We start from the raw sequence: 23,674 nt of genomic DNA on the forward strand, positions 1-23,674 counted from the left end.
GGACGCCAGGCTCCTGGGTGACCCCATCAGAGTGAGACGCCTCCGAAGGCTACACCCCGACGACCTACCTACAAGGCGTATTATTTGAACATTCTCATCATTGTAAATAACATCCCTGTAAATACCATATAAGTTACAAAATAGTAACTATATTACATTAATAGTTATTCGCTTGGTAGAGATCAAAAGGCACTGATAGATTCCAGCACACAAATAAAACATATTTAAACCAGTAAGAGGTTCTAGTCAGGAGCACCCGATTAGGGGATACCCTGAACCCTCTTCTTCCAACATCAAATGCATATATGTATATATTCTATTTTAGAAGCTATGTCAAGTTTGGTGACTCTAGCTCTTATTATTTACCAAAATTGCCCAAAAAACAGGATACCGATATCGATTTTTATCGATTGCTTGGAAACGGAGTAAGTTATCGATAATCGGAAACAAACTCGATCTGCGCAGGAACTAGGAGCACCTACATCGAACATTTCAAGTCTCTAGCTCTTATAGGTTCTGAGATCCTTGCGTTCATACATTCGGACGGACGGACAGACAGACAGACGGACATGGCTATATCGACTCGGCTATTGATGCTGATCAAGAATATATATACTTTATGGGGTCGGAGATGCTTCATTCTGCCTGTTACATACATTTGGATTTTGCACAAATGCAATATACCCTTATACCCATTTTTGATGGGTTCAGGGTATAAAAAAAGATCTTTAGTGTATGGAATTTAAATATATTTTCGAATAGAAGTGGACTTCACCACCCTACGGGCAGATTCAGTAAAATTAAATTAAATTAAAATTCCATGGTAGGAAACTGGGTTAAAAACTAATATCTAATATTTGTAGAAAAACACTAGCCACGGGCAAGGCCGGGTACTACCCATTAGTTAATAAATAAATATTACGTGTGAGTATTTGCAAGCAATTAGATATATCTGTACACAATGATAAAGCAACAATTAAGCATATTTCCTTGCCATGGCACTTCTCTTGCAAACTTCGAGAAACTCAAAGAGATAGGCTAAAGCTTTAGAGAGCTTTTTCCCGCTCTTAACTCTCATGCTGCAGGACGAACCTACTGACGGACACATTTTTTTGTTGTTCTTTTTTCGGTTTTAGCTGCTAGTTTTTATGTTGAAATTTGCTCTTTGATATCCATTGCGGCTGCTGCAGTGGCGAAACTGAGTATTCAAGGAGAGATGGACAACAGTTAGATGACTGCTGTGGGTGTTGTTGCTGCTGCTGCCGCTGTCGCCGCTGCCGCTGTCGCCGCTGCTGCTGGTTGTTGGTGCTTCTGATACGGTTGTTCTTAGCCATGATGCTGCTGCTGCTGGCACAGCTCTTATCATTGTTGTTGTGTTGCTGCCGTGGTCGCTGCTGCTGCTGCTGCTGGTACTGCTGCTGCTGCTGCTGCTTCTGGTACAAGAACTGTTTGGGCTTATCATGAGGAAATCAGTTTATCTACTGTTAATGCTATGGACAGATGTGTGTGCGCTGTTTGCTTGTGGCTAAAATAAGTGTTAACGGAAAAAAAGTAACGTGAGTGCAACCAGATACTTTAAACAATTTAACTACATGTGTTATATTCGCACATATCTAACTATATATAGAAATATTTATTAAATAATAAAAATCAGCCAAATAACGGTAAGTACACTTTTTTAACCCTCATGACGAATTTACGAATAGTACAGATATTTCGAATATAGTCCGCACTTGCATAAATACATATGTACGTACATACAAATACATATAAGTTCGCTTTAGTGTGTTCATGTTGGCGCTTGGTTTACGTCAGTGTACAAAACTCTACGCACGTACATACATTTGTATTTGTATGTGTATGTGTACCTTAACACCCACACAGTAACAGAACCGTCACAATAAATAAGGACCAGCAGCTGTAAAGAGGAGAAGAGAAGAGAGAGAGGGGGGCATGGGGGCATAGATTGCATATAAGAAGTAGTTGAATGTTCACTACGCTTAAAGCACGAACAAGTCTTTTGTACCTACATACATACATACATATAAGTTTTTTTTTCTTCTTTCAATCCCTTGACCTGACCCGATTCAATTAATAGAATTCCGCCACATATACATATGCAAGAAGTGTATGTGTATATGTTTTCAAAATGTAGGTGTTGCTGTATTTGATGTCTGCTGCTGCTGCTGCGGCTGCTTTTGCTTCTGTGCGCATTGCCATCATCAGTAGGACCATTCTTCCTTGGTACTTCTGGTAAAGTTCTTGCATCGAAGCTTTTTCTGGGTCACCATTGTTACTTGTGAAGCACACACACACATACACACACACACACACACACACACACACACACACACACACACACACACACACACACACACACACACACACACAATATTCGGGACCGTGTGCGTGAGCAAGCTTTGAAAAACTTTTGTGTTTGCCACGAAAAGCATCCCCATCTGGTATTCTCTTTCTTTTGCCAAACCTCTCTTAACTTAAGAGATTCTGTAAATAAACTAGCATCCTCTTAACTTAACCAATTCCGCAAATCGACAAGCATTCATTTTTAACAGTTGGCCATTTATGCAGAAAATCGGCATAGATATAGGTTCTTGTACACATTTGCAAGAGCTCTATTTGAAAAAAAAAATCAGGTAAGAGGTTCTAGTCGGGAGCTCCCGACTAGGGGATACCCTGAACCCTCTTCTTCCAACATCAAATGCATATATATATTCTATTTTAGAAGCTATATGTCAAGTCTGGTGACTCTAGCTCTTATTATTTACCAAAATTGCCCAAAAAACAGGATATCGATATCGATTTTTATCGATTGCTTGGAAACGGAGTAAGTTACCGATTATCGGAAACAAACTCGATCTGCGCAGGTACTAGGAGCACCTACATCTAAATTTCAAGTCTCTCTCTTATAGGTTCTGAGATCCTTGCGTTCATACATAAGGACAGACGGACGGACAGACGGACGGACAGACGGACAGACAGACAGACAGATGCTTCCTTCTGCATACATTTGGATTTTGCACAAATACAATATACCTTTATACCCATTTTTAATGGGTTCAGGGTATAAAAACATCCCGACTAAGGGAAAGGATAATTTTTTTATACCCTGAACCCATTAAAAATGGGTATAAGGGTATATTGTATTTGTGCGAAAGCCAAATGTATGTAACAGGCAGAAGGAAGCATCTCCGACCCCATAAAGTATATAGAATCTATAAGAGCTAGAGACTTGAAATTTGAGATGTAGGTGCTCCTAGCTCCAGCTGATTGAGTTTGTTTCCGATAATCGATAGCTTACTCCGTTTCCAAGCAATCGATAAAAATCGATATCGATATCCTGTTTTTGGGCAATTTTGGTAAATAATAAGAGCTAGAGTCACCAAAGTTGACATATACCATCTAAAATAGAATATATATATGCATTTGATGTTGGAAGAAGAGGGTTCAGGGTATCCCCTAGTCGGGAGCTCCCGACTAGAACCTCTTACTTGTTTTTTTTAATAATATTATTATTTGCACTTAAAGTCATAATTATAAATGGTTAGTGAACTGAAGTTTTGCGCTTCCACACTTTTCTTTATGAAAATTCTTTTAGGGCGTGTTTGACACTATTTGAAAAACGGAGCGCAAAGGTTTTTTGGGCGAAGTTTTAAGTATTTTACACTCGATTTAATGCATATTTTAAAAATGAAAGGTTTTGAAAATTCCGCCCGCAACTGTGGAAATTTATCGGAAATTATTTGTATGCAATTTTTTTATCAAATTTGTATCGTGGATTGACAATTCGGGTTATTGAAGGTTTACTTTGCGGAGGGAAAAGTTAATTCCAACTTGTGACCGTGACCCTCAATTCCATGAACTTCAAACTTATTTTCAAATACCTATGTTAAATATAAGTTGACTAACGGTTATTGCACGTCCTTGCCCGTTTCAAACGAATTTAAATAAAGTTTTCTGTACTGACGGACAAAAAAACTTCATGCAATTGTTTTTCGCAAACTTTCCACAGTTGCGGGTGAAATTGCCAAATTGTGAATTATGAGTGAACTTAAGACCGATCGAAACGAACGAAACATAAGACTTTCACCAAAAAATTGTTGTCCCGCATTTTCATTGAGCAAACTTTAAGACATGCCTCGAATGAATTTTCTATTGAATCATTGCGAATGAGCCTACACCCGAAATATCGCACATTCAACCTGTGATCCGCATTTATGCATCCAAGAAGGGTGGATTTTCGAAAAGTGTGAAACATGTGTCACATGCATTTCGTAACGATCTTTGATAATGATCCGATTGGGTGGTAAACTCGACTTTAATGTAGTAGAGGTAGATTCAAATTTTCCAAGAGCAGCGACTGGGAAAAAACCATATCTAAAATTTGAGCTAGAATATAATGTTTATTGCCTTTTGTTTCAGATGTTTGGGAAGGACAATGGGCGTGGGCGCTTCTGTATCACGAGCTAAAGAGCATTGCAATCGAGAAATCGAAAGCCATATGAATATGTCTATTAAATGATTCGTAGACCTTGAGCTAAATTATTGAATTAACTAATATGTGGGAAATGTTTAAGAGAAATCCAGATAACAGTTATCCAGTTATCCTTGTGGTCCTGTTGGCCACCTGCTGGAGCTTCTTGCCACAATTGGCAGGCGCAGGATCGTCGCAGGCACACGACACGGTGTCCGTGTCCTTGCCGGGTGACATAATACTCGGTGGACTTTTTCCCGTTCACGAGAAGGGCGAAGGTGCACCGCCCTGCGGACCCAAGGTCTACAACCGGGGTGTTCAGCGACTGGAAGCCATGCTTTATGCTATCGACCGTGTTAACAACGACACAAACATATTGCCGGGAATAACGATAGGCGTGCACATACTGGACACGTGCTCTCGGGATACCTACGCTCTGAACCAGTCTCTCCAGTTTGTGCGCGCCTCGCTGAACAACCTGGACACGTCCGTGTTCGAGTGCTCCGATGCATCCGTTCCGCAGTTGAGGAAAAATGCGACATCCGGTCCGGTCTTTGGTGTAATTGGCGGCTCGTACAGTTCCGTATCGCTGCAGGTCGCGAATCTCTTGCGCCTCTTTCACATACCGCAAATTTCACCGGCATCTACGGCAAAGACTCTCTCGGACAAGACGCGCTTTGATCTATTCGCACGCACCGTGCCGCCGGATACATTCCAGTCTGTCGCCTTGGTGGACATCATCAAGAACTTCAACTGGTCCTACGTGTCGACAATTCATTCGGAAGGCTCCTATGGTGAATATGGCATCGAGGCCTTCCACAAGGAGGCCACAGAGCGACATGTCTGCATTGCCGCCGCCGAAAAGGTGCCAAGTGCCGCCGACGACAAAGTCTTTGATTCGATTATTGGGAAACTCCAAAAGAAGCCAAACGCTCGCGGAGTTATCCTGTTTACGCGCGCCGAGGATGCGCGTCGCATCCTTCTCGCGGCGAAACGGGCCAATCTCTCACATCCCTTCCACTGGGTGGCCAGCGATGGATGGGGCAAACAGCAGAAGCTACTGGAGGGGCTGGAGGACATTGCCGAGGGCGCCATTACGGTTGAACTGCAATCGGAGATAATCGAAGACTTTGACCGATATATGATGCAATTGACGCCCAGCAACAACAAGCGAAATCCTTGGTTCGCCGAGTATTGGGAGGATACCTTTAATTGTGTGCTATCCACGGCATCGGAGAATGGACAACAAGAGGAAGAGGAAGCTAGTCCAACCAAAGAAAAGCCGAAAATCGCCTGCGATGACAGTTTCAGGCTCTCGGAAAAAGTCGGGTAAGTTCTAATCCGTGGGCACCGGGAATTCGGTTAACGACTCTGCAAGGAGTTTCAGGCTTAAGCCCAGGATTGGGATCCAACCTTAGCATGTCATATACCAAGCCCAAGCTTGCGTTCAAACCTTGGCTTGTCATACATATATTCTACAAATTATACAATCGTTGATTTTTTCATATAGAACAAGTAAGAGGTTCTAGTCGGGAGCTCCCGACTATGGGATACCTTGAACCCTCCCTTTGTTTGAAGGTTCGGTTCATATATATAAACAAGTAAGAGGTTCTCGTCGGGAGCTCCCGACTAGGGGATACCCTGAACCCTCTTCTTCCAACAACAAATGTATATATATATTATATTTTAGAAGCTATGTGTCAAGTTTGGTGACTCTAGCTCTCATTATTTACTAAAATTTCCCAAAAAACGGGATATCGATATCTATTTTTATCGATTGCTTGGAAACGGAGTAAGTTATCGATTATCGTAAACAAACTCGATCTGAGCGGGAACTAGGAGCATATACATCTAAAATTTCAAGTCTCTAGCTCTTATAGGTTCTGAGATCCTTGCGTTCATACATACGGACGGACAGACGGACGGACGGACAGACAGACAGACGGACATGGCTAGATTGACTCGGCTATTGATGCTGATCAAGAATATATATACTTTATGGGTTCGGAGATGCTTCCTTATGCCTGCTACATACATTTGGATTTCGCACAAATACAATATACCCTTATACCCATTTGTAATGGGTTCAGGGTATAAAAACTAAGTCGGAATTCCGGTTCATATAAAATCTCTATTGGAAGATCAAGTTTCTAAAATAGAATATATATATGCATTTGATGTTGGAAGAAGAGGGTTCAGGGTATCTCCTAGTTGGGAGCTCCCGACTAGAACCTCTTACTTGTTTATTTTGATTCAGTTACGAGCAAGAATCGAAGACTCAATTCGTAGTGGACGCCGTGTACGCCTTCGCCCATGCCCTACACAATTTGCACAATGATCTGTGCACCCAGAATGATCAGAACCCGGGCGCACAGCATCGGCATAGTGCGTCCGTGTGGTATCGCAAGCCCGTGGACAGCCACTCGCAGGCATGTCCCAATATGGCCAACTATGATGGAAAGGACTTCTACAACAATTACCTGTTGAATGTGTCATTTTTAGGTACAGTACAGAAGTTAAAGATCCCCATTGTATGCACTTGTTTCTATTTTGAATTAACCTTTGACTCTCCCAAGATTTGGCTGGCAGCGAGGTGAAGTTTGATCGTCAGGGCGATGGCTTGGCGAGGTATGACATTTTGAACTATCAACGTCTGGACAACTCCTCCGGATACCAGTATAAGGTAATTAGATTATTAAACAAATAAGAGGTTCTTGTCGGGAGCTCCCGACTAGGGGATACCCTGAATTTGCAAAGCTGTATGTCAAGTTTGGTGACTCCAGCTCTTATTATTTACCAAAATTGCCCAAACAACGATATCGATTTTTATCGATTGCTTGGAAACGGAGTAAGTTATCGATTATCGGAAACAAACTCGATTCGATCTGCGCAGGCACTAGGATCACCTACATCTAAAATTTCAGTCTGTAGCTCTTATAGGTTCTGAGATCCTTGCGTTCATACATACGGACAGACGGACAGACAGACAGACAGACGGATATGGCTAGATCGACTCGGATATTGATCCTGATCAAGAATATTTATACTTTATGGGGTCGGAGATACTTCCTTCTGACTGTAACATACATTTTGATTTTGCACAAATATAATGTACCCTTATACCCATTTTTAATGGATTCAGGGTATAAAAAAAGTTTCCTCGGCAGGGTTCGAACTCGCAACTGACCGCATTACTTGCTGTCGACTCTACTGAACAGCCACACCAGCAAAAAAAAATACTTTCCCCGGCAGGGCTCGAACTCGCGACAGACCGCACCACTTGCTATGTCTCTACTCAGCAGCCACACCAACAATTAATTATGTTATTATATGATAAAAAAAGGAACTAAAATAGCATTACAGAAAAAATTCGCAATTTCCATTCTGTTAGAATGCGAAGCAGTCGCTCATGAATGTGTGTGTGAGAAATTCTTAAAGATGCTGCCCCATCCAATTGTGCAGTTGCATATAACTTTGGTTTTTCTTAACCGATCTTTATGAAATTTTCTACAGTATATCTTATTGTGCCATAGAATATTTGTGTATTCTGAAAAAGTCATTGCATTTAAATTGTGGCTTAAATTGGTTGGCAATAAAAGTTGGGTTATTAACTTATTTTAATAACTTCTGAGGGCGGATCACTTGATCTTTTTAGAAATTAACCAAACTCTATTATTGCTTAACAATAAATAAAAATCGACAAGGATTTTTGTGTAGTTTACTTACACTCAACATAATTAAATAATTATTTAATTTAATGAATCCCATTCAAATTTAATTTATCTCCACAAAATGGTATCGTTTTTAAAAGGAAATGTTCATATTTAGTTAAATTATTGTTAAAAATCCCATTTAAATAAATAAAATGTCCGGTTTTTTTAAAGGAAATTCTCATGTTTAGAGAAAAAGATCCTTAAATATGATTTTATAAAATTGTGGAATCATTATATATATATATATTTAAAAATTGATGGTATTTTTGAACATTTGTAGGTGATTGGTAAATGGTTCAATAACCTGGAAATTAACTTGGATACAGTTGTGTGGAACAAAGAAAATGAGATGCCAACCTCGGCATGCTCCTTGCCGTGCGAAGCTGGGATGATAAAAAAACAACAGGTAGTAAAACTCATCTTAGTATACTGACCCCAGTTGCTGACTCTCTTTTCTATTTACAGGGGGACACGTGTTGCTGGATCTGCGACAGCTGCGAGCCCTACGAATACGTCTACGATGAGTTGACCTGCAAAGACTGTGGCCCGGGTCTCTGGCCGTATCCGGACAAGCTGTCATGCTTTGCCCTCAACATCCAGTACATGCGCTGGAACTCGCTTTTTGCTCTCGTTCCCTTGGCGATTGCAATATTCGGCATTACGATGACCATCATCGTAATTGTGTTATTTGCCAGAAATCACGATACGCCGCTCGTGCGTGCATCGGGCCGTGAGCTTAGCTATACTCTACTTTTTGGCATTCTCGTCTGCTATTGCAACACATTTGCATTGATCGCGAAGCCGACGATTGGCTCCTGTGTCCTGCAGAGGTTCGGCATCGGCGTCGGCTTTTCCATCATTTACAGTGCTCTGCTCACGAAAACCAATCGCATATCTCGCATCTTCCACTCTGCATCGAAGTCGGCGCAGCGCCTCAAATACATCAGCCCCCAGTCCCAGGTGGTGATCACGACCTCCTTGATCGGTACGTATTCAAACAAGATATTAGAGTGTATAACAGTTCGTTTTCGAATCAACCCTGTTTTGGACACTCGTACAACAAATAAATAATGGAACTGGTTCGTTTCAATCGAACAAATAGGCTCAAGCACTATCCAAACAACATATAGACTGGACAATCAGTGGACGGCGATGGGACCTCTCGTTTTCTGTGCGGCTGGTCCAAAGTCGCCTTCGTTTTTGTTCGGGTTCATAAAACAGCATCGCTGCAGGAAACTGCTTTGGCTTACTCCCAGTGCTCTATATGTTGTTTGATTAGTGGCTCAAGTTAATCCCAGCTCGCCCCAAATTTGACGAGTCGTTCCAGCCCGTCTGCCTGAACGCCTCGCCTCTCGTAACCTGGAAACATCAAATTTTGAACGGTTATCCTCCGAGAGACCAATCTCCAGCAAGTTCCCCCATTTCGAAGTAATTGATAGGAACCAATATCAAATAATTTTTCTTAACCTAAGTGTTTTTTTTAAAAAAAAAAAAAAGAATTTCAATATCGATTCTTATCGATTGTTTGGAATCAGGACGAGCTATCTATTATCGGAGACAAAATTTCACAATCGACACAAGATCGACAAGGATTTTTTGTATAATTTACTTACAGTCAGAAAAGTAAAAAAGCCTATTTCAATTTAACTTCGTAGAATGTCCTTGTTTTAAAAGGAAATTTTTATGATCCTTAAATAAATTTTAATAAATCTAGGGAAATATTGTGGGGCAAAATTATAACTCCTTCTGAGGGCGGATCATTTGAACTTTTTACAAATTAACCAAACTGTTTTGTATTTTACTCACACTCAAACAAATTAAAAATCCCATTTAAATTAAAATTTGGAAAATGTCCCGGTTTAAAAAAAAAAAATTCTCATCTTTCTAGAAAATTAATCTAATAAATATAATTTTATAAAATTAGGAAAATATTTCGTGGCAATATTATAATACCTTCTTAATTATTGCTTTACAATAACACAATATCAACAAGGATTTTTTGTGTAATTTACTTATATTCAAAAAAATTCAGAAATCCCATTTAATATATGTAATTGCGATAGAATTAGAGTATTGAATACAGATCATCCGGATCCTATAGCCCAAATATATTTAATAAGTACGTATGTTTACTAATTGTTTAGCGATCCAAGTTTTGATTACGATGATTTGGATGATTGTGGAGCCACCGGGAACTCGATTTTACTACCCGGACCGCACCGAGGTCATCTTGAAATGCAAGATACAGGACATGTCCTTTCTTTTCTCTCAGCTGTACAACATGATACTCATTACAATTTGTACGGTTTACGCTATAAAAACCCGCAAAATACCTGAAAATTTTAACGAATCCAAATTTATCGGATTCACAATGTATACAACCTGCATCATTTGGCTGGCATTTGTACCAATTTATTTCGGTACTGGCAACTCCTACGAGGTAAGCTCTATAAATATTTACCTAAACTTATTAGAAACCATTTTTTGTTTTTCAAGAATTTTATTTATTGAATACAAAAACATCAGCTTAACATTAGGGCCAAGAAAAACACGGCCCATGTCCACCTCCAACTCTTGTGCTAACTGGTTTCCTTAAATAATTGATTTATTATTTTTAAAGGTGACCTCCACAAATTTGGGCTTTCCCTAAATTCTTTTAACAATGCTTAATTTTCATTGTTATACCCTGAACCCATTGAACAGGGAAGATGAAAGCATCTCCTACCCCATAAGGTATATATATTCTTGATCAGCTTCAATAGCCGCGTCGATGTAGCCATGTGCGTCTGTCTGTCTGTCCGTTCGTCCGTCCTTCCTTATGTATGAACGCAAGGATCTCAGAAATTATTAGAGCTAGAGACTTAAAATTTTAAATGTATATAGGTCCCCGCGCAGAACGATAATCGACAACTTGTTCCGTTTCCAAGTAACCGATCAAAATCGATATCGAAATCGTGTTTTTTTTTAGCAAATCCCTTAGCTTTTTAGAGGTAGAGTCACCAAACTTTACATGTGGCCTCTGGAATAGTATATACCTAAATATATATACACGAAGCATCTCTCATTTTATAGCTATCGCCACCAACCCACTACCATCTTATAGCTATAAATCAGGTTAAAACTCCAATAATTGTCCACCGATTTAATCCACAAATTAAATACAATTGACTTTTTGAGAATATACAAATATTCTATAACACAATAAGATCGACTGTTGAAAATTTCATGAAGATCGGTTGCGAAACACAGAAGTTATTCAAGAAAATGTGTTTTGGCTTGCCTCATGTATGCATTTTTGTTAATTATACCCTGAACCCATTAAAAATGGGTATAAGGGTATATTGTATTTGTGCAAAATCCAAATGTATGTAACAGGCAGAAGGAAGCATCTCTGAACCCATAAAGTATATATATTCTTGATCAGCATCAATAGCCGAGTCGATCTAGCCATGTCCGTCTGTCTGTCCGTCCGTCCGTATGAATGAACGTAAGGACCTCAGAACCTATAAGAGCTAGAGACTTGAAATTTTAGATGTAGGTGCTCCTAGGGCCTGCGCAGATCGAGTTTGTTTTCGATAATCGATAACTTACTCTGCTTTTTTTTTTGGCAAATCGGGTAAATAACAAGAGCTAGAGCCACCAAACATGATATGTTGCTTGTAGAATATTATAGATATTTCAATTATCTTTCATTTCATACCTATCGCCACCTCCCCGCTACCACCCCAGAGCTATAAATCAAGTTAATAACCCAACTTTTATTGCCAACCAATTTAAGCCACAATTTAAATGGAATTGACTTTTTCAGAATGCACAAATATTCTATGGTACAATAAGATATGCTGTAGAAAATTTCATAAAGATCGGTTAAGAAAAACCAAAGTTATATGCAACTGCGCAATTGAATGGGGCAGCAGCTTTAAGAATTTCTGTATACATGTACACACACACATTTAGCGCGTCTGCTTCGCATTCTAATAGCATGGTAATTGCATCTTTTTTTTGTAATGTTATTTTAGTGCCTTTTTTTATCATAACTAATTAATTGTTGGTGTGGCTGCTGAGTAGAGGCATAGCAGGTGGTGCAATATTTTGCGAGTTCGAGCCCTACCGGGAAAAGTATTATTTTTTTTTTTTTTGCTGGTGTGTCTATTGTGTAGAGTCGACAGCAAGAAATGCGGTCAGTTGCGAGTTCAAGTCCTGCCAAGGGAACTTTTTTTTATTAATTTATTTGGTGTTGGAATTAGAGCGTTCAGGGTATCCCCTAGTCTGGAGCTCCCGACTAGAACCTCTTACTTCTTTATTTTGTTTTACTGATAAAGCAATCAAGCTCGTAGCGCGAGCTGCATTTGGTGTTGGTAGAAGAAGATGGTTTAGGGTATCCCTAGTCGGGTACTCCCGAGTAGAGTCTCTTGTTTGATTCATTCATTTATTCATTTGATAATGAAACAATTAACTTTATCAGTTTCGAACAAATCTTATTTCATGTTGAAACTCTCGAGAGCGACAGCTACGAATCAAAATAGTTAAAGCTAGTTAATAATTAATAAATTTAATATAATTCTTGCCTAGATCCAAATAACTACATTGTGCATATCCATCAGCTTAAGTGCATCCGTGGCCCTGGTCTGTCTCTACTCTCCGAAGGTGTATATATTGGTTTTCCATCCTGACAAGAATGTGCGCAAGCTGACAATGAATAGCACAGTGTACAGACGCTCTGCCGCAACTGGAGGAGCTCCGGGAGTACCTACAAGTTCCGGATATGGTCGCACACCCATTGGATTGAATGCGGCAGACGCAGGCATAGTCCCTGCTGCTAAAGCTGTGTCTGAGCGACAGCCTCAAAGCGATTGCCAAAACAGTCCGTGCTCTGAGCTAGATCAAAATCAAACGGCGGTTATTCATAGGAACGAAGAATGCGTCAATGGTGCTCCGACATCCGACAAGTGCGATTGCCGACTAGGTGCTGAAGACCCATCCTGCATTGGAATTAACGATTAGATAAGTCGCAAAGTGCACCCAAGATTGACACTTCGTGCTTTGAGTACTCTCCACATACTATGAGTACTATACACACACGATGAGTACTCTCCACATACGATGAGAACTATCAGCATACTATCCACATACTAGAGTACTATTTAATACGAGCAGGTATGACGGACAGTTTTTGTTAAAATGTTTGCGTTTCTCACATAAGTAGTTGCTTTAATTTAACACAGAACGCTTACTAAATTTAAAATGTAGTCTGCGAAAAATCAAGTTGTTAACTTTCATAAAAACGAAAATTGTTATAAGGATTTTTTAAATTAAGTCAACTGAAAGGTGGCCGTAAGTCTTTCGTTCGGACGAATTGTAAAATTAAATTTAATTAAAATTAATTAAATTAAACAACAGAAGTTTATTGCTTAAGTGTCGTGCTTTCTGTGCTGATAGTTTATCTATAACTCTTAGTAAGGCCAAAAGAAAACAAACATATTATATTTTCTAAAGGCGGTAAACGAGTTGAAAGGTGTTTTAAAAATATGATGTGTGTTTATTTTATGTTATTCAAGGATTAGCAAATTATAATATTTTACTTGCCTATCTGGGAATCTCTGCTCCGAAATGTAAAAGCAAGCCATCATAAGAAATGTTTGTTATTTAAAATTTGTTCTTTAGGACAATCATTAACTTTTGAAATGGACTTTGATATTCGGATAAAATTTATTAAAATATTTTAACGGTACATGTTTTTTAACAAATAGTTTAACTCTCTTCTGTTACCAAAAAGTTTCACGAAGCTTTTAGCTTTCATCTTTATAAAGTTCATTGGCCTATTACTAAAAATATAAGTTTCAGTTTTGAATCTTAACCGAAAGTTGAATGTCAAACATATTCTAAAGAAAATATGTAAAGTTTCAGAGATAAAACAATTTAAAGTTAAATGAGATCAAGAGATTTAAATTATAATATAATTGTTTTAAAAGAATTTTAGAGAAACTCCTTTATTGAGTTCTTTGCAAATACTTTTCCGAATATCAATGTTAATAAAAGCATTACCTAAATTAACTACGTAAGATTAGTCGCAGATTATCCCACCTATGAACATGATTAAACTAATACATATGGAGAGCACAATTTGAATGAAGTATAAGACAAATGCACGGACAAATTAGTTATGAATGTTCAAAATATGTACTTGTGTATTAAATTGAACTGCGTTTCATAATCAACACTTTATTTATTCCCAAGGAAAAATTCGAATCGCATTATTTGAACCAACTTTCATAACTAAATGATAATGTAACTAAGTATATTTAGTACTTAAGGATCCGTCAAGGGGTTCGGAAAAAATAAAAACAAAAAGTACTTAGCTCAATAGATTTTCTTGTGTCCAAATACTTCTTATTACAATGATTTTTTCCTTCGTTACAGCTATTAGATATCTAAAATTCAAAAGTATAATTTGCAGCATTCTGGAATGCCTCCAATAAAAATGTATTCGGGTTCTCAGATCTTATGGTTCGCGTGCAGTGCATGTAAAGATTAGGATTTTAAGACTTGGTACAGTGTATCCGGAAACTAAACAATTTTAAAATGTTTTACTTTATTATTAAATTTTTGTTGCAGTATATACAGAAGAATTGTTTGTTTTATTTTACAATACGATCTACGATTAGCGATTAGTTTTATTATTCTTAGTTCAACTGTGTTTAATGCTCTCTACGAAACTATTAGAGTGTACACTAAAGCCTTGCAACTATGCACAGATGAACAGGTCTTTAAATCCTTTTCAAGAAACTACAGAAAAACTTTTATTTAATAATACAGCAATCATTTCAACTAATTTTATTTAGTTTCATTTAAGTCTCTTTTAAAGTAGATTTATTCTTAGTCTTAATTGAGCACTGTGGCTGAGGAATGTTGCATGCTACGTTCGAATTCTTCCAAGCTGAGCGCCTGGTTCATATTTAAAAGAGGCAATTTACCAGCTGATGCTCTGGCAAGCAATTCTGGGGAAAACCATTGGGCTAATTGATTTGTTGTAGGCGATAAACGTTCATCTCTGTGATAGTTCATGGGACCGAGATTATTATTTTTTATTAAATTTGCCGACTCGGAGCCTTCGGGGACACCTAGGTGTAGTCCAAAAACAAATGAATGAATATATTATTTAAAAAAACAGTTGTTCCTAGTTACCTGCCATTGGAAGTGTCTGCATTGGTAGATTAGTTTGTCGGTGCATATCTCCATGCAATAATCGATGTCTGGGCGGCTGTGATCGTTGCTGTTGCTGTTGTATATAATGATGTTGCTGCATCTGGGAGATTCCATCGGCATATGGAACATTTTGATGTGGTGGCGGTCCAACGTGTATAATTTCATTGTTTATTATTTCCGTTGGTTGCATGGACTTCAGTTTTTGCTGATGGATTTGTTGCATGTCATTATTTAATAAAAATGCTAGCGGAGGCATTTGTTGGGGACCGGAGTTTAATGTTCCTTTCAGAATCGGACGACCTATAAATTTAAAAGTCAGTTTATAAGTACGTGCGTATAAAAAAGATAGATTGTGTTGTAATGTCAGGCATATTACCAAAAGACTTGGATGCATGTGTTGTTTGCATGTTTCCGGGAGGCCATTTATTTTGCTGATTTCGCGATTGAGTCATCTGTGGCGGTAATTTTGGAGAAATTTGCGGGCTGTTGGCATTTAATTGATGCTGCATGGCATAATTTCCACCCAAAATCATCCTAGGCTGCAGTTGGTTAATTGCAGACATTACCGGTGACTCGTTCATCATATTGAGTACGGCCGGTTTTGGATGGTGCGTGGATAATTGATATTGGTGATACTGCTGATTGTTGGCACTGTTATTGAGCGCGGATGTTGATTCTTTGTCTGCAGTCATCTTTCTTAAAACTGATGTTGGAGTAAATGCCAAAGGTGTTGGCGAATTACTATGCCTTTGGTGTTGGTTTATGCCTTGGCTCGGAGTGTTTTGGGTAAATACATCTAAAATACATTAAGGCATGTTTATAATTTCCATATTTTTACAGTATCATACGCTCATTTTACAATTATAAAGTAAACTCAGACAGCTCACCTTCGGGGCCCATATTCTTGTTAAAGAGTTGATGATTTTTCACAAGATTATGGGGATGTATGTCATTTGAATACGGTAAATGTTGTACGGCATTTCGCCCGGAATTGGAACATTCATGAAGTACTGCTGCAATAACCTCCCTAGACTGATGCGTTGTGTTGGGATTATTCAGTTCCTTATTTAAAAATTCAATTGAAATATCTCCTCGAACCACTCCTAAAATTCAACAATAAATTTGTTTTATTTATGCAAGTCATATTAAATTTTCCTTTTACAATATTTAATTGAAAAATGCGTATATCCTAGCAGATGTAATAGTTAATTATAAATAACATACCTTGCAGCAATTGTTGAATCTCCATGCGTTTATGTGCTTGCAGAGGTAAGAGCCCAGATATGTTTGAATCATGGATACCCGGCGGCAAAACGGGATGCATTTGATTTTGGGAAATCATTTCAATGTGCCTTTGTGGCGCAGTATCAATTTTTTTGGAACGCTGCTGCTGATATAGTTGTAGCTCATCTTCTTTTGTTTGGTTTTCCTGAACTTGAATAATGTACTGCTGGCGGTCTTGAGTATTAGAGCTTTGTCCGCTACGAGCGACTGAAACATTTGCATTCATAGGATACGACGACTCAGTGCCTGGATGAGATATGTTCTGGGAGCCCAATTGCTGCAGAAGTCTTTTAAAAGCTTCGGTATCCTTGGTAACAGCTTTGTCTCTCTGTTCTGTGTGAATTGCTGGGTGTGCATTTGCGTTTATTATATCGTTTTCCGGACGCAAATCCACTTTTCTCATTTGTGCTTCCAAATCTTTCACACTAGGAATTTCTAAAAATTACAATATACAACAATTAAGCATGAAATTAAGGATAAAGTTGTAACACCCTTTAGCGGGTGTGTGCAATTCGCAAATGCTGAGCTTGATGAAAATATCTTGGAAAATATAAAAATATGCCATATAAAAACCCATTTTTCGAGTAATCTTTCCTATAAGACCTAGTTATCCGAACTTGATAAGAATTTGCATAAACCATATATGAGATTCATAGTGGAGATAAGAAATCTCGTGCTTGGTATATATAACTAAATATTATATTGTCCGATGTAATGTTAATGTAAAGAACGAAAGAATGAGTGTGTTTAAGAATACTTGAATAATATAAAAGTGCAAGTTGTTTAACTTTCGACCGATCATTCAAATGGCAGCTATATCATATCAAGCCGACTCCGAACTGTGTCCTGCCCGCAACAGAAGGACCTATGCAAATATTCAAGGCGAACATAAAGCATAGCGACAGACAGACGGACGGACAGACAGAAGAACGTGACAATCTAAACTTGGCTGTTGATGCTAATCTAGAATATATATACTTTATAGGCTCAAAGATTTATTTTATGCTTCACACATTTTATTACAATATTATATTATCCAAAGCTTTGGCTCCTTCTTCGGGTTTTTAGCTTTAAATAGATTTTCGCGGTCCCCTAGCGGGCGTGCATGCACAAGTATTTGAAGTATAAATTTGATTTTTCGGTCGGAGCGAACATCCTGACGGGCAACACCAATATACTCTTCACGCGATGAACCAAGTATAGTAACAATATCGGATGTAAACGACTGCGCGACACTAAAGACACGACAAGACACTAAAGACAGTTAAAAAAAAATGTAGAGTTATGAATGAAAACCCTAAGCAGAGACTTCAATAGGTGCAATTGGACACCAAAAGTGTTGTGGACAGTCACACGCAGAGACAACTTAACTGTTGAACATCACATAAAATAGGGACAGTGCTTAACTAGGCTTTTCTCATAAAAAACACTCTGCATGTAAATACATAACATAATTGCTTACCTTGCGTATCTGGCGTAGAAGAGTGTCCAAAGTAAAGCTGATCGTTGGTATTTGTTGTCTCCTTGGATGCAAACCACTGACTGAATCGCGACGTCCCTTTGACATCGCCTTGCACCTCGCTATCATTACCCTGAAATTATCGAAATACGTTTTAAATAGATAACGAACATTTGTATGAATAGTTTATATTATTTATATATTTGCCCTGACTGCCTGCTAATCAACGCACAGCCCAAGCCGTAAGAGCCAAAAAGAATTAGTTACCTTATATTTTCCATACGCAAATGTGGAAACAAGTTAGAGGCTCTAGTCGGGTTCTTACAGTTTCTGAGATCCTTGCGTTCATACATACGGACAGATGGACGGACGCACAGACAGAGGGGCATGGCTAGATCGACTTGGCTATTGATGCTGATCAAGACCACATATACTTTATGGGGTCGGAGATGCTTCCTTCTCCATGTTAAATAAGACCCCTTTTACCCATTCTTAATGGGTGCAGGTTATAAAAAACGGGACATTCGATCGGCCTTAAATGGAAGCTATTGGTTCAAATTCACAATGGAAATGGGTGTAAAAGATTTGGTGGGATTAAAACTCATTTTTAAGAATTTTTATTAAAATTCGTTTGGGACGTTTTTGTGGAATATATGAATGAAAGACATTTTAAGCGAAGTTTTAAATCTTGTTCGATTCCACTCACAACTGTGGAAGATAGGCGGAAAATTGTTACAAAAAAGATTTTTAATACCATCTGATTGTCTTCAAATTCATTTTAAGATTTTTGTAAAAATTCATCTCATATCTCATACTTTTCGCGAAATCCTTCCATCTTGGATCAAATATGAATGCTCATTTGTAACAGTTTTTAAGAAAATTCACTTGAGACGTCTCATTCCTTGTGGAAAATGAAGATCAAATGTTGTTCGAGCGTAGTTTCTGCTTAAGTGCAATCGTCTTTATACTTAAGAACTTATACGTGTTTCACCGTTTTTGACTATTTCACCCGTAATTATGGTAAAATACCGGAAAACAGTTTTATGAACTGTTATTTTTTTTTACCAGCGTAGTTTCTGCTTAAGTGCAATCGTCTTTATACTTAAGAACTTATACGTGTTTCACCGTTTTTGACTATTTCACCCGTAATTATGGTAAAATACCATACCATCCGATTGGCTTAAAAATCACTTGAATAATCTTTATGAAAATGCTTTTGAAATGTGTTTCACAGAGCTTTCGCAGAATCCGGCCAACTTCGCTGGTAAGCTCATTTGAAACGGACTTTCAGAAAAAATAGTTTGTAACATGTTTCGGACTTGTTTGTTTCGTACATGTTTCAGGACGCCTCGATGGAAATTGCACCTCCCAGGCTCTTGGGGCGAAGTACTATTATTTATTTATTTCACTTATTTTCAAATCAGTACATGAAAACTTAATGAATACGTAATTCAGCATCGGCTTCAAATTTGTTTTCAAGCGGGGTCAAAGGTTTCATTAATGGAAGTTTATTTTTCGGCGGAAACCATTGATTCTATGATTTTAAACATATTTTAAAACAGGAGATTGCAGATCAAGATGGTAAGGGTAGATTTAAATTTTCCACGGGCGATAACTTGGTGGGATAGGTATTATTTTTATTACGGAGCCTTCCACAGGCAAGGCCTCTCAAGGAGTGGAAGATGACTGCTTTTTCTCTCCAATAACTAGACCCGGTATACTACACCGGTATGCACTACATAAAAACCTGTCTTATAAGCGGACAAAAACGAACGAAATCACAAACGTATATTTTAATCAATTGGTCGTATTTGTTGTGATTAAAATGAAAGCGTTGATTCTTCTCTTTATTAAATAATAAATTAACATATTCATGCCATAAGAGTTGAGGATGGCAATGAAATTTCTAACTATTTGAAGAAATTTATTTAACTAAAAAATTAAATTTCACCAGCCGCAGAAATTAATAAAAGAGCATTTAAAATAACTCTTTTAACCGGCCGAATCCAAATTTATTTCCTCGTAAGCGGACAAAAAACCGCTTCGCTTTCATCTACAATCTTATAATCGATATATGCGCACACACAAAACTGAAAAATTTTTTTTTTAGATATTTAACAAATAGAAATTTCTTTGAAGTACATTATTTCTGTATTTTAACGAACAGATTTTTCGAATTTCTGATATTTTTATAAATACACTTACCATAAGTGCATGATCCATGGGATCCATGTTAAGAAAAGCATCAAAATTAAACTCAACGTCAGATTTAGGAATCGGCTGAACGCTATGATTTTGAATACTAGGCGCAACGTTTGCCATTGTAATGTCCGCATCCGAATCCTTTTTGTTGTTACTATTCGATTCGACAATGTTTAGGCTGGCTATGCTACTGCTTCTGGATGTTGGGGTTGCTGCTTGGTTTCTTTTTAGTTCGAGTTCTTTGCTCGCATCTTCTTTGACGATTTTCAAATTCGCAGAGCTCTCGCCCTCAAAATCGTCAAAGCCATGCAAATCTATCGTTTCATGCTGCGATGTTGGCCCAGCACTAAACCATTCGGGTTCTGGTCTGTCGTGTGTTTGGTATAGGTTCATGCGCTTGCCTCGACTCTGAATGTTGCTATCGCCAAAACTAAATTTGTCTTTATTGGAAGTGCGACGTCCGGGCTGCACCATTTTTTTGCCATCATTCTGATCACGATTATCGACTCCTTTGCGCTCATTAAGTCTGCGATCGCGATCTCGATCCCGGTCGCGGTCCCGATCTCCTACATTATCGCTGGTGCGGTCGCTATGTTTCCCAGAACTCGTTCGCTGGCGCTGCTGATTGGCCAGACCGCCATTTTCAGGTCGGTCCTTTTCAAGATTATTCAGTAAATTGTCTGCATCCTTGTTTTTATATTCCCAATTATCAGTTCGGGGCAATAGTCGACCACTGCCAATGCGTCGTTCCTGAACATTTAGGCCTCCAGCCTGACGGCCCGATGAAAATGTTGGCGATAACGCCAACGTTTGTTCATTCTCTTGTGGATTCGAATGTTTCTCACCGCGTTCCCACTCGCCTGGTGCAGGAGCTCTGCGTATAGGTGATCCCCTGCGTATGGGTGAGCCTAACGAGCTGTTAATGGCACGTAAATGATTTTTCAAATCGGCATTGGCCTGGGCAGGAGTCGCAGTGTTTTCCTTTGCATTCATCATCCCGTCTTCATAATTACCCGAGGCATTCGTCTTTTCGTTTTGGGATTCATTTTGATCAATTCTTTCTCCTGAAGCAATAACAAAGCGTTTTTTGGCAAACGCCGGCATTAAATGCGACGAAGATATGCTTCGATGATCTATGTTGGGTGACTTATACGATGCACTGAGATTTCCGGTGGCTGATGCTAAGCTAACCTGTACCTCTTCTCCGCCAATCTGATCGCTAGAACTGAACCGTTGATAATAATTGTGGGCTCGTTCCCGGTTCCGCAAGGCGCGACGAGAACTTAACAGTCCATTTGAAATAGCAAGACTTGAACTTTCCCTTTCTGGGGACAGCCCAGTTTTATTCACGTAGCTGTTGCTGTTGTTGCTTGATTGAATCACGTTTATTTTCCAAAAATTTAACGTCTGCAGCTCTGTTCGGTTTGCACAATGTGGTCGTTGTTTCGAACTTCCTTCATAGCGAAGAGCCAGTAAATCAGACCGTGAGTATCTGAGAATGGGACATTTATGGATATTTTTATTCAATTTGGTTGAGTCGGTTGTCGGGCACCCATACATACATACATGCACACAAACACACACACACACACACAAGATACGCGTATGCAAATATTGGAGAAAGTATGAAAAAAACTGAGCACTTTTATTTTTTAAGAACAAAGCATAGAATATGTATGCATATAATTACGTATGTATGTATAGAATGCCCTTTGATACATTAAAATATGATTTTACGAAAGGACTATCTTTTTTATATCACAAGACAGACATCACTTACCTCGAATTATCTTTAATAATGTCCATTTTGTATCTTCTTCTTACTCTTTAGTCCTCGCTTTATTTACTGCACTTTTACAAACAAATATTGAAAAACGTACGTATGCTGCTTGTGTGAACTGGCATGCACACATACACACATTAAGTTTTTTATTTTTTAAACTCAGCAAAGTTAACATATATATATCTTATTCGTGTGTATCACGTTATGTTCACAAAAGTCTGTATAACTAAATGCTAAATCTGTGCTGAATCAATTACAGACATTTAAATTGTTTAAAAAATAAGAATTCACAAGCGTTCGCTGTTGTATCTCAACACACCTCACACATATGCACATACATATGTAGGTAAGTTGAAATGTGATACTTAGTAAGGTACATCTGATTTTGATTTGTTTTACTTGTTGCGTTGTCACATTTTCTATTATTTTGTTGCAATTAAAAGTATTCTTAATATTTCACTTTACGTTAGTGTGCGTGCAGTTTTCCATGAAATATTCACTCTTTTAGCGATTTGCTCAATATTGAACTTGTTCAATCAAACTGGTATTTACTAGGGATGTAAAAAATGTTGTATCGACTTATATCAAACAATGTTTTTTTAAATAATTTTTTTTGCAAGCCGTTTATATAAAGACCTTTTTGCTAAATATTAACTTGGTGCCATACATCTGGACATTCAATTAAATATATACGTCATGGGAAGTTTTAGCTATCGATTGTCAAATGCTGGAATTTCGCCTATAAAATATATGGCCACACTGTTTACTATATTTATATATACAACATATGCGCGAACATGGTTGCGTTACGATTTAGTTATCGTTGTGTCCATTCAATTCGGTCAGAGAGCTTTCGGACTGCGCCGCAATATCTTTCTAATTTGCTTATATGCTGCCCTTGTAGCTTGTATAGGATATTGAATTGAAGCCCTTTTGAGATACAAAACCAGAAACCCTTTCTGGCAACAATTGTGAGGTCTTAAATTTCCATTTTAAATGACTTCGGTTAAAAAATTTAGGACGGCGCGTAAGTTTAATTAAAGTACCCTACTGCAACATTCTTACTTTCAATCAAATGTGTTAAAAGTTTTATATATTTATATTGTGGTTGCTTATATTACTAGCAGCACCTGCCGTAATTTTGAACGCGTGCATTTCGCATAATCCGATAAAGCATTCACTTCGAACCTACACAGGTGTATGCACGAATTCTCGCGAGGGACGTACGTCCCAGGCCTTCCGCACAACCATATCAATTTTGCCTTCAACAAAGTAATAATTAAATAAAAAGAATGACCGCATTTCCAATTTTTTATTATGCCCTTGTAGAGGATATTATTTTTGTTATGAAGTGTATATCGCATAGGAGGAGTCATCTCCAACTCATATGTATTATGTATGTATACTACACTCCATTTTAAAGAGCTTTTCAGAGTTTATTATAATTTTGTTGAGAATTGTGTAACGCATAGAAGGATACATCTTCGACCCCATGAAGTATATACATTCAACAGCCGAATCTATATAGCCATGTC

At 38.2% G+C, this 23,674-nt stretch overlaps 2 protein-coding genes across 2 annotated transcripts; one reads left to right on the forward strand and one right to left on the reverse strand.

Moving 5' to 3' along the window:
• The first annotated feature begins 4,577 nt into the window (after nucleotides 1-4,577).
• Nucleotides 4,578-14,810, forward strand: LOC115766767 (metabotropic glutamate receptor). Its single transcript, XM_030710764.1, has 7 exons — nucleotides 4,578-5,821; nucleotides 6,750-6,994; nucleotides 7,069-7,175; nucleotides 8,486-8,611; nucleotides 8,671-9,190; nucleotides 10,350-10,645; nucleotides 12,778-14,810. The coding sequence occupies exons 1-7, from the start codon at nucleotides 4,578-4,580 to the stop codon at nucleotides 13,207-13,209; spliced, it is 2,970 nt and encodes a 989-aa protein (XP_030566624.1). The 3' UTR covers nucleotides 13,210-14,810.
• Nucleotides 14,811-14,830: 20 nt separating this feature from the next.
• Nucleotides 14,831-22,614, reverse strand: LOC115766741 (protein cup). The gene is made up of 8 exons (XM_030710707.1): nucleotides 22,137-22,614; nucleotides 20,360-21,848; nucleotides 18,158-18,287; nucleotides 16,636-17,130; nucleotides 16,299-16,514; nucleotides 15,788-16,207; nucleotides 15,391-15,711; nucleotides 14,831-15,326 (listed from the first exon to the last, which is right to left on the reverse strand). Exons 1-8 carry the CDS (start codon nucleotides 22,160-22,162, stop codon nucleotides 15,088-15,090), a joined length of 3,336 nt encoding a protein of 1,111 aa, XP_030566567.1. The 5' UTR covers nucleotides 22,163-22,614; the 3' UTR covers nucleotides 14,831-15,087.
• Between the last annotated feature and the right edge of the window lie 1,060 nt (nucleotides 22,615-23,674).

The sequence above is a fragment of the Drosophila novamexicana genome, unplaced genomic scaffold (genome assembly GCF_003285875.2).
Source record: "Drosophila novamexicana strain 15010-1031.04,08,12 unplaced genomic scaffold, DnovRS2.1 tig00001222-arrow-arrow-pilon, whole genome shotgun sequence".
Taxonomy (NCBI): domain Eukaryota; kingdom Metazoa; phylum Arthropoda; class Insecta; order Diptera; family Drosophilidae; genus Drosophila; species Drosophila novamexicana.

What these genes read in the sequence shown, in the direction of transcription:
- LOC115766767 (XM_030710764.1), top strand. Translation starts at nt 4,578, where the DNA reads ATGTGGGAAATGTTTAAGAGAAATCCAGATAACAGTTATCCAGTTATC. An exon ending in AGGCTCTCGGAAAAAGTCGG is followed by an intron (nt 5,822 to 6,749) that starts GTAAGTTCTAAT and finishes ATTTTGATTCAG; the next exon opens with TTACGAGCAAGAATCGAAGA. An exon ending in GTTGAATGTGTCATTTTTAG is followed by an intron (nt 6,995 to 7,068) that starts GTACAGTACAGA and finishes GACTCTCCCAAG; the next exon opens with ATTTGGCTGGCAGCGAGGTG.
- LOC115766741 (XM_030710707.1), bottom strand. Translation starts at nt 22,162, where the DNA reads ATGGACATTATTAAAGATAATTCGAG. An exon ending in ATTATTAAAGATAATTCGAG is followed by an intron (nt 21,849 to 22,136) that starts GTAAGTGATGTC and finishes TCCCATTCTCAG; the next exon opens with ATACTCACGGTCTGATTTAC. An exon ending in CAAGAATATGGGCCCCGAAG is followed by an intron (nt 16,208 to 16,298) that starts GTGAGCTGTCTG and finishes AATGTATTTTAG; the next exon opens with ATGTATTTACCCAAAACACT.